General features: G+C 36.7%; 3 protein-coding genes across 10 annotated transcripts in view; 1 reads left to right on the top strand and 2 right to left on the bottom strand.

Annotated features, from left to right (window-relative positions):
* The first annotated feature begins 2,893 nt into the window (after positions 1-2,893).
* LOC104230227 (uncharacterized) lies at positions 2,894-3,580 on the top strand. Its single transcript, XM_009782970.2, has one exon. The coding sequence runs from the start codon at positions 2,894-2,896 to the stop codon at positions 3,578-3,580; it is 687 nt and encodes a 228-aa protein (XP_009781272.1).
* A 2,138-nt stretch (positions 3,581-5,718) lies between these two features.
* Positions 5,719-6,273, bottom strand: LOC138888453 (uncharacterized). The gene is made up of 2 exons (XM_070170319.1): positions 5,937-6,273; positions 5,719-5,831 (listed from the first exon to the last, which is right to left on the bottom strand). The coding sequence occupies exons 1-2, from the start codon at positions 6,271-6,273 to the stop codon at positions 5,719-5,721; spliced, it is 450 nt and encodes a 149-aa protein (XP_070026420.1).
* A 555-nt stretch (positions 6,274-6,828) lies between these two features.
* LOC104230228 (protein SLOW GREEN 1, chloroplastic) overlaps positions 6,829-10,128 on the bottom strand; it is a 36,559-nt gene continuing 33,259 nt past the window's right edge. For 3 of the 8 annotated variants that reach the window (XM_009782972.2, XM_009782971.2, XM_009782975.2), the window contains one exon: positions 6,829-7,632. In XM_009782972.2, the coding sequence (XP_009781274.1) occupies positions 7,576-7,632 (57 nt within the window). In that variant the 3' untranslated portion in view covers positions 6,829-7,575. The other 5 variants (XR_711832.2, XR_711831.2, XR_711829.2 and 2 more) reach the window with 5 other exon arrangements.

The following is a 10,128-nucleotide window of genomic DNA, read 5'->3' as shown; positions in this document are numbered from 1 at the left end:
CTGCAAATTACTCCGATTCCTTGTTAGTAGTTCTTTTTGGTACATGAATGGGCTGGACTGTATTTTTTTCTACCGTCTTAAAATTTATTCTGCAGTTGGCTAGTCACTGCGAAAGATAACTCCTTTCCTGATGCCCCCCTCCTAAAAAATGACACCAATCATTTCGGTGAATGGAAATAAACTCGTTGTTGGTATGCCAAGTCATTTTCGTAGAAAAGGTTTTCTGGTATTTGGTTGGAGAGTGAAAAATATTTGTGGGGAATAATATATAATTAAATAATAATAGCAAATTGAATAGTGTTTTGGATTTTTTTTAGTATTAAAGATTGATAATAATGTCTAAGTGTGTTGAAGCAAGTTAAGTGAATCAGTGACTACCGCTATAGTGAGAGAAGTCACTTTCTGATAATCAAACATCTACAAAGACTTCTTTATGGAATATATATTTTTGAAATATCTGTCACAAAAACATATTCAGTAATATGCAAAAATTTATCTTTCCAGCAAAACATGTATGTTGGCTCTTAAGATTCTCATTTGGGTAATCTAGTCTTACCTTTTGTTGACCCTCAGTCTATCTTATTTAATCAAGTTATTCGTTTGTACCAAAACATTAACACGAATGAAAGGTAAAGTTGCTTATTAAGGGAAAAAGCACAATGGGTAATCTGTTGGGAACAAAGAGAGTGGTGCAGCAGCAAAGCGTTCGAGGAACAAAATGGTGCCTTCAAGTTGAGTCGCAATATCTTACTTTGATTCTAAATTCACCCCGACTGACGTGCCAGAATAAGTATTGAGGGTGTGCTAATGAAAGTTTAAAAATGTGACTCTTGTTGGTTAAGATGCTTGTGAATCTAATTCTGAGTATGGTATAGGAAGTTCCTGTATAACTGAAGGGGGATATATGTTAAGAGTTTCTGTGAAATCTCATTCATTCTCTTGTTGCATCCCTAGTTACTTCTCTTCCTGTTTCTTCACCTAAGTAGTAAATATGGCGTTGGAATAAAAAATGTTGAGTTCAGGCAAAGTGGAGGGACAGTTGCGTAACATGGCAGTACAAAAATGTACCCGCCATTGCCTTTACTGATTAAAATAGAAGGGGAATTAAGTAGCCAATGAGAGCAGCAATGAAGCTGGGCACATGGCAGGGTGGAGTCATGAGAAGAAGTAACAATAATGTGTAGTTAAGTTACGTTCCCCAAGAATGAATCACGTTATTTCCGGATTTACGTCAACTTGGAATCCCAGTATGCAGTTATTACGCGTATTAATCTGCTGCACGTTCATCTCCATTAGCTACATCATTATTGCAGCTTTGACTTTGATCATGTGCCTAACCCAAACCAATCATTTATTAATGAGCCCCTGCTTTCTTCCAATTCTTGATTTATTTTCTCTAAGGGTCACAATTCATTGCATTTGCTCCAACGGCATGCACACAACTCCTGCATTAATACCGCCTTCCTTCCTGGATTTACCTTACTTTTTATGATGTATGTGTACATCAATATCTATGATGAGACTACACAAATCCAGCCTCTGCAATGGATTCTTTGACCACTATTTATTACTGCTAATAAATAAATTCGCCTCTTTAACAAATATTTCAGTTAGACCTGAATAGTATCAGTCTACGTAATTATAAAGTTTACTAAACGTATTTTCACATTTGCAAATAAAAATCTGGTCTCAAAGAAAAAATAAATCTTTTTGAATGATTTTAATTAGTACCATACATTGTCAAAATATGTCTAGATGGCTTAAAATATTTGAGTATATTACAATTACAAATACGTTGCACATTAATCATTTGTCGAATCATGCCTAATAATGATTGCTTCGAATGATTTTCTTAACAAATAAACGATTATTTCAGTTCAAAATACTAACTTTGGTAGTTGGGAAAAAGTCGGTTCCTTAAAATCCATATTTCAAAATATTCTTGACCTATGGAATACTAATCTCGATGACTCCGACTTCATACTACGTTGGTAGACTTCTCAGGAAGTTTAGAAGAATATGGAGAATCAAGTAAAAGGGTGCACATATATTATATTGAATTAGAAAAAAAAAAGCGTCAGGTAATTCAATAAGAAATGAAGCAGGAAATAGTTCAAGCGAAGAATAGGGACTAATCACATGCCAAACGAAATTATGATGCCACATAGGTCATAAGCCTTTTAATTTTTCATTAAGAGTGACCACTCCAGTAGCAAATTGTGTTTTGTTTATTTTAATTTTCACCAAGGCTTAAGAGTGTCCAGTTACTTAATTAACAAGTGGACTTGTAATATTAATAAGAATACAGCACAGCAGCATTGCTTTCGTATAGCTGAAACAATTAGAATGTGGAAAGCCAGCGTAACAAAAGCATTGTAGCTGTGATGAATTGAAGGATGTGACAGTTAAGATGCAACCCTAGAATTTACGCTATTAAATAATAAATATCCTTCATTCTCTGTATAATAATAACAAATAATAACTCTCTCCTGATCACTTGATTAATGGGGATAGGACAAAAGTGAAAAGGAGAAGAGGTGTAATGTAACTTGTACGGAAGAGAGTATCCTGGGTTCTCTAAATAGTATCCAACCCTATATTTGAAAATAACTAAAAACAAGGTGGTTAGGCACCAAAAACCGATGGAGAGACTCTTTTAATTTATTTATTTGTACGTTAATTAATTAATGGGGGATTGGTTGCAAATAATGATGAAGGTACCGTACCTATAGGCAACAGGTCATCCGCATTATAGGGGGCTAGCTAGTAGAATAATTCATCCAATAATTAATTGTAAATTGCAATTGATTAACACACTAGGCTTGCTTCTCCCCCTCCTATATATATAGTAATGTGTTTTACCTGATCATCCAGCTAGCAAATTAATTAAGCTATGGATCCATCAAACAAATCTGTGTCTGCAGGCAGCTCTTCTAATAAGATCAGACAAATAGTTAGGCTTCAACAGCTCCTCAAGAAATGGAAGAAGATAGCAGCTGCCTCCCCCTCCTCCACCCACCTCCATAACAACCTCCTCAGTATAAACAACAGCACAAGCAGCAGCACCAAAAGCATCAATAAGTTCCTCAAGAAAACCCTTTCATTCTCGGAAAAGGACAGATCATCACCTGCAGAGGTATGCAGCATTAATAGCTCCGATGTAGCAGTCCCCAAAGGGTGCCTTGCAGTATCCGTTGGCAAGGAGGACAAAGAAGAAGTCAAGAGATTCGTCATCCCAATGGATTACTTGGGCCACCCATCATTTCAAGTCCTCTTGAGAGAAGCCGAAGAAGAGTTTGGTTTTCAACAACAGGGACTCCTCAAGATTCCTTGTGAAGTCTCCGTCTTCGAGAAGATTTTGAAAAACATTAACTCTAACAACAAGATCAGACAACCACCAGCACCAGCTCATGATCATGATGCCTTTTTCCAACTGCAGCAGCCTCATCATTCTTCTGATTTATCCACCATTAATAGCGTCGTCGTCGATGATAATAATATCATTCACAACGTTGGCTGCTGCTCTCCAGACAATCACCAACACCACCAGGGAATCATGCCTCCTCAATTGTGCAGTTGACCGCCTAGCGTACGTAATTCCATGCAATATTGCGCATGCAATTAACGATCGATCTAATAGTTAATGATCATCATTGTACTGCTTTTTCTTATTCATTTTTTCCTTTGCCGGCCCATGCATGGTAATTCATCTATTTTGCTACAGAAGAAGAGAAAGCGAAAGAGTGTTTAGTCCAATAAGTGTTATTCCTCCACCATCTTAATTCATCTCAAGTTACCGTCTCATGCATGTTGTAGATTCTTGCCAATCAGACATGTTTTCTTTTGTTTAATAAAGCATCACTACATCGTGCAAGCTTGGAGCATTTCTTTTCTTCTTTGTCTGTTCTCTCAAGTTATTCATACTAATTTCATCAATTAACAGGCCCGACCCATTCATATTACTTATTAGAAGCAGGAAATTAGCACCAGGATTATTCATCTTACTAAGAGGGAGAGAGATTGACATCCTATTCTAGTTTTGGGGCATAATAGAAACTTCCAAATATAATTTGAGAGGGAGAGAGATTGACGTCATACACAAACCGCTCTTTTGCGAGCTTTCTTCTTTCATTTTGTTTATTTCACTTTCCCGGCATCGAGGCTCAACTTTTGCCACCATTACATCACGAGGCCCTTCGGGTCTTTGAATATTGGCCACATTAGCAAAATAATTCCATCATAAAGTTTCACATATACATTTTTTCACTTGCTGTATAAGAAAAAATTAAATCCACCCATCAATCATGCAGTATTTGGTTCGCAATAAGCTTAATGCCACCATTATTTATGTAAAAATCAATGTATTACATTATTGGATCGAAAAAGCTATTGGGTCGGGTCTAGTCATAAGGGGTACTAATTAGCCTATTAGCTTGTCCTCCTCCAACATACTACGTATTAGTGGTGCACAAAGGAAACCGACAAATCGCACCAACCCGATAATTCGAGTCAAACCGAGAAAAAAAACCCGAGTTTGATTTGGTTTGGTGTTGGAAAAAAAAATCCGACCATAATTGGTTTGGTTTGGTTTTAACTAAAGAAAGTCAAACCGAAACCAAACCAACCAGACATTACATATATAGAAATTTTAGATATATTTAATATATAAATATACTTATTGTGATGTAATTTATAAATATTTCTTAAATTTTTTCATAATTTTATCTTTTAAGGTATTATTTCAAGGTTTGACTTAGAACTTTTGAATGCTCCAATAAGTTTTATAGTCATTAATATTAGTAAATTAAATAATGCTAACAAAAGCCCAAACCAAAATCAAATCAATACTAATGCTAACAAAAGACAATCAATTCAATATTACGAACGGGAACGTATCGAATATCTATTTTTTGTTTTGCAATAATTTAGATAAAAATGTAAAACCTATCTTTATTTTTCTTTAGCGTTTAGTCATGTAATTAATACTCCCTTATTAGTCTATTTATTTTAGCATGGCTTAGTACTTTTAGATTATGTTTATTTTTATTATGGGTTTTTAATGAGCAATATTTATATTACATAATTTTATTGTTTTTATTGTTGAATATTTTAGGATAATGTCATGGCATATCTCATATTTTGTATTATTTTCTTGGAAAATACTTTATATAGTTATATCTTACTAGGATTAAAGAAATATTTTGAGCATACGTTATATGTTTTGTTCTACGAAGATTTTACCGGAGAAAACCCCCGAAAAAACCCGAGAAAAACCGAGATTGAAAAATCCGAGTTTTATTGGTTTGGTCTTTAGATTTAAAAACTCGACACAATTGGTTTGGTTTGATAATTATAAAATCCGAACCAACCCGGCCTATGTACATCCCTACTACGTATAACTCATAAATACACCATTGTACGTGTAGAGAAAGGAGATTTTGCTCACGTTTTTTGGGAAACAAATGACGACTAGGGATAGTACTTCCTTGCATCACAAGAGGATATCTAGAAAGGGAGTTCATCGTTTCGCGGTATTTGCAAATCCTCTTCCCTAAAGAGAAACCCGTAAGCAATAGAATGTAAAATAAGATTACATGTATTAACGATACATAAATAAAAGTATCTAAAGACAAATACAACAACAACAACAACTAACCCATTTTGATCCCAACATGTGAGGTCTAGGGAGGGTAGTCTGTACGCAGACCTTACCCCTACCTAATGCAGGTAGAGAGACTGTTTCCAATAGACCCTCGGCTCAAGAGAGCAAGAAGAAGAGGGAAGAAAGGAAGGAAAACAGTATCCAATAATAGCAACACGAAATACAATACCTGAAGCAAACAAAACCACATACCATAATAAAAATCAAAGAATATGAAGGGAAATGCATGCTACTAAGCCTATCGGTGAACACTATAAACTACCCATATACTAACCTTTTACCTTAATCCTCGAACTCCACACCCTCCTATCAAGTGTCATGTCCTCAGTGAACTGAAACAACGACACGTCCTGCCGAATCAATTCTCCCCAGTACTTCTTAGGCCTACCTCGACCCCTCCTCAAACTCTCCATGACCAACCTCTCACACCTCCCGACAGGGGCATCAATGCTTCTTCTCTTAACATGTCCGAACCATCTCAACCGCGATTCCCGCATCTTGTCCTCCACGGAGGCTACTCCCACTCTGTCCCGGATAGCTTCATTGCTAATTCTATCTCGCCTGGTACACCCACACATCCATCTCAACATCCTCATCTCTGCTACTCTCATCTTCTGCACGTGAGAGTTCTTGACTGGTCGACACTCAGCCCCATACAACATAGCGGGTCGAACCATCACATACTTTTAAAATAAGTGTACCCCACATAATGTTCACTGTATTATTATTACCACGTAACAATCTCTACATGATGTTCAACTGCATAACTACCAACATTATAAATTATTGCACAAACAATCCCTCATCACACTTCAGGTCGCCCACATAACTAGTAAATGAAATAAAACAACGCACTTATTTTGAGAACCCAATACTTTCCTTGACTCAGTAAAACTGCAATTTCTGACGAGAAATAATCTCTAACGAGTTAACTACGATTGCAGATGAGAGTACAGCGAGCCACAATTAGGCTATAGGGAAAGGGTAAGGCATTGGAGGAGGGCAAGACGAGAGGAAGAGCACAAAGTCCAACTCCTTGGTTGTTAATGAGGCACACAGCAATCACGTACTTCAATCCGCATAAATGCGTGCTAAGAGAGTATATAATTCGTCAAATTATGGATATGATCCGATCACATCAACTATCCATTCCCAGAATCATCAGATAGCGCTCAATAAGAGAATTAATTGTATTATTTTGGTATTAAGCTACCAATGGCAGTTCCCAAAATGGCTCTGCAATTGAAACAGAATAGTAGAATATATTATAATAAAGTAGTTAAAGGAAATTATTGAATAGTTATCTGTCCACGCCCTGATAACATCGAGGCTTATAGGTTAACCATACTGCACACTAGTCATTGACCAGCTTATTCTTGATCGATGATAAGGGAATGCCGAGCCAAACAGGTAATGCTTTCTATTATTGCTTTCCCTTAATTCAATCTGATTGGGTAGATGGCTCTGTTTCCTTCATTGGATCCCTGCAGGATTTTGGCTGGTGGACACCAAATTAGCCCAGTTAGTACTGCGTCAATATCGTGAACGTATCATCTAAGGTGCTGCTGAGTGCTGACCTCCCGTATTCATTAAAAAAAAACCAACACAGTAAAAATAAGAAGAAATGGAAAAGAGGTAGTCCCAACCTCAGTGTACACCGAATGTCAAACAGAGCTTTTCGACCATCGTCCACATTTTTCAAACAGAAATGTCCTATGCGTACACAAGTAGTACATCTTAAATATACAATTCCAGTAGCGTACCTAGCAATTTGTACTGAAGCAGATGCGAAAACTGCCATCAAGTTACTACTTCTCAGTTGCTGAAGAATCTCACAATTGACAAATTCTTGGCCTACTAACCTATCTCAAATAGTCCAACAGCCAGGATATCAAAGGTCACTTTAACGGTAATCACTTTGAATACTTATCAACAAGCGCCTTCGCATTCTCTGGTGCAAAGAATCTTGCCTGTGACATCATCCCCCATGTTAGAAGATAAATGATAATCTAAATGTTAACAGGAAATCCTTAAATTTTTCAAAAACAAATTGCAGGTGCATAAATTTGGATTAAGAGATAAAATTTAACAAGTTTGCATTCTGTCATTAAAACCAATCAGGCAAGCATGCCGATATCACAGAATGATCAAATAGCTTGCAGCATTTTTGAAGGTCCCACGCAGGTGCAGACACATTTTTGGAGCATTCGAGCAACATAGGTAGAAACATAGAGGACCTATCATGACACTGCCGTTCAGGAACCTAGAAATGTCTTGTCAATGACTAAATTGTATATGGGAAAAAGAGCATAGCTAAACTAATACAAAGCAAAGACCGGTCATGGATAAGCCAAAATACGAAGCATATGGTTTTCAGAGATGGCAACAAGATCCTAACGACATGTATTTTTCCTGATTACATAGTCCCTTTGCAAATTAACTATGCAAGTTTATCCTTACCAGATTCCATAATTCACCCTCCCAAGATACAAGCCAGTCATTCTGCTCAAATATAAGACTGTATATTCACCTTAGCGTCCAAACTGAGCCGCATGCTTTACTACAAGGCCTACGCCTAGCACAAAGCTAATCTTATCAATGATCGCAGGTTCTTGATCAGGTAGCTGGATAATCCATCACTCATACATACAGGGAGCAGAATGGGATGGCAGACCAACTGGCTAAACATGGATGTAGCATGGAGTATTCAGACACAAGCAACTTTATTTATGCTCCATCGCTTTTTGTTTCAGATATGCTACAAGCTGATCAGTGAGGAGTAACTTATCTTAGATATATAGTAACTACTAGTAGTTGTACTAGTAGATTAGTAGTAGTCTAAGTTGCTCCGACATAGCAGTTTAGGTGCCGCACCCGTGTCGACACGACACTAGTATGAGTGTGGGTATGGGATCCGTACCGGATCTGGTCAAACAATTTTGGGTACTTTGACCACGACGGACAGAAAAATTCGAGACCATATAAAATTTAATTCCCAAAATCAAAACCAAAATTAGGATAAATTTGAAGAAAATAGCATACCTTATCTAGGAAATCTATCCTTTTCTTATCTACAACTTGAGAATAAAAAGGAAAGCCACACAAGCTATACATAAGTATTCCCAAAATTTCTCATAATTTAGAGATATTTTTTATATTTTTATTTTTTGAATTATTTTTAGCCGGATCCTTGCACCCGTATCCGTATCCCCGAATCTTAAAATTTACATCTCGAAGGATCCGACCTCTAGATCCGCACCCATGTCGGACACCTACACCAGTGTCCTAGCAACTTAGGTAGTAGTAGTATCCTTTTAAACTCCCCTTTTTGTAACGACCCTTCTGGGGGTCGGATCCCATTTCCTCATAGTTTTGCTAGTTTTGACAATCAATGTATGCTGTACACCCTCCTTGTCCTAGTAATATAAACGGACTAACCAAAAAAGGAAGAAGCATATCCATGTTTTTCTGTAACCATATTCGTTACCTTTTATTCTTGAACTTGACAGAGCTGCTACTACCATCCAAAAATTTGTAGTTTCACATCAAGAGAGGTATTCTATACCGGTATACTTCAAAATACTGAAAATAGTTATTCTGTTCCTTTTAGCATACAAGCATCTATTCCCAGTCTGTAAACTACCTGGAGAGTAAGTGTTGAAAAGATTCATGGGAAGTGGACTCAAGCTTGAGAAAGCTGAGGCAAAAGTTGGATAGGATTATCGGAGTGGAACAAAGCAGCAGTGCTCAAACATATTAAACTACTAGTGGAGAGGAAGCCTGTGCAGACCCACAGGCCCAAGCACAATTTAAAAAGATAGTTCCTCTATTCCATTTTTATGTGTCACTATTACTATTTGGAGAATCAAAGAAAATTTTTAAATCACCATTTCTCAATATTTTTTAATATTTTGACTATTAACTATCATGACCTATATTACTACCCCAGTAACAGTTTATGTGACTCTAAAGATTGACCCTTTCTAAATCTAAGGATTGTCTAATCAAGCTTAAAAAATGAGCAAAATGAAGCATACTTATTTTCATGTACTCCTTGTTATTTGTTAAAAGCAAAGGTATAAAGGAAAAAGTAGTTCAAGCAGAATCTATATGCTCAAATCTGGAAATCAGACAAATCTTGAGGAACTCCTTTCTTTTCAGCATATGATCTCCATTCTCCAGAACTCTGAATCTGGGTTCTTTCCCATCAGCTACTCTTTCACATTTTTAGACTCTAGAGAGAAGTAGGACTCCTCTCCCTACACTTCATTTTTTTGCCTTCAAGTTATCTGGGGTATTTAAATATGAATAGAAAGTTTCATCAGTGTCAAGTCTTAGAGTAAAGAGCACATCCTTATGTTGCCTATGAGAAGGCAAAACAAGAATGCTTCCCAATAAGAAAGGTAAACCATTTGTCATATCTGGGACAGTAATAATTGTACCATAACTAATGACCAATTAAACTT

This window comes from Nicotiana sylvestris, chromosome 3 (assembly GCF_000393655.2).
Source record: "Nicotiana sylvestris chromosome 3, ASM39365v2, whole genome shotgun sequence".
In the NCBI taxonomy this organism is placed as follows: Eukaryota; Viridiplantae; Streptophyta; class Magnoliopsida; order Solanales; family Solanaceae; genus Nicotiana; species Nicotiana sylvestris.
Note: the sequence above shows the minus strand (reverse complement) of the source record. Positions and strands in the feature narration are given on the sequence as shown.

Coding starts and splice junctions, on each gene's coding strand:
- LOC138888453 (XM_070170319.1), bottom strand. CDS start 6,273: ATGAGAGTAGCAGAGATGAGGATGTTGAGATGGATGTGTGGGTGTACC. Junction 5,832..5,936: donor TTCGAGGATTAAGGTAAAAG/GTTAGTATATGG, acceptor TGTTTGCTTCAG/GTATTGTATTTCGTGTTGCT.
- LOC104230227 (XM_009782970.2), top strand. CDS start 2,894: ATGGATCCATCAAACAAATCTGTGTCTGCAGGCAGCTCTTCTAATAAG.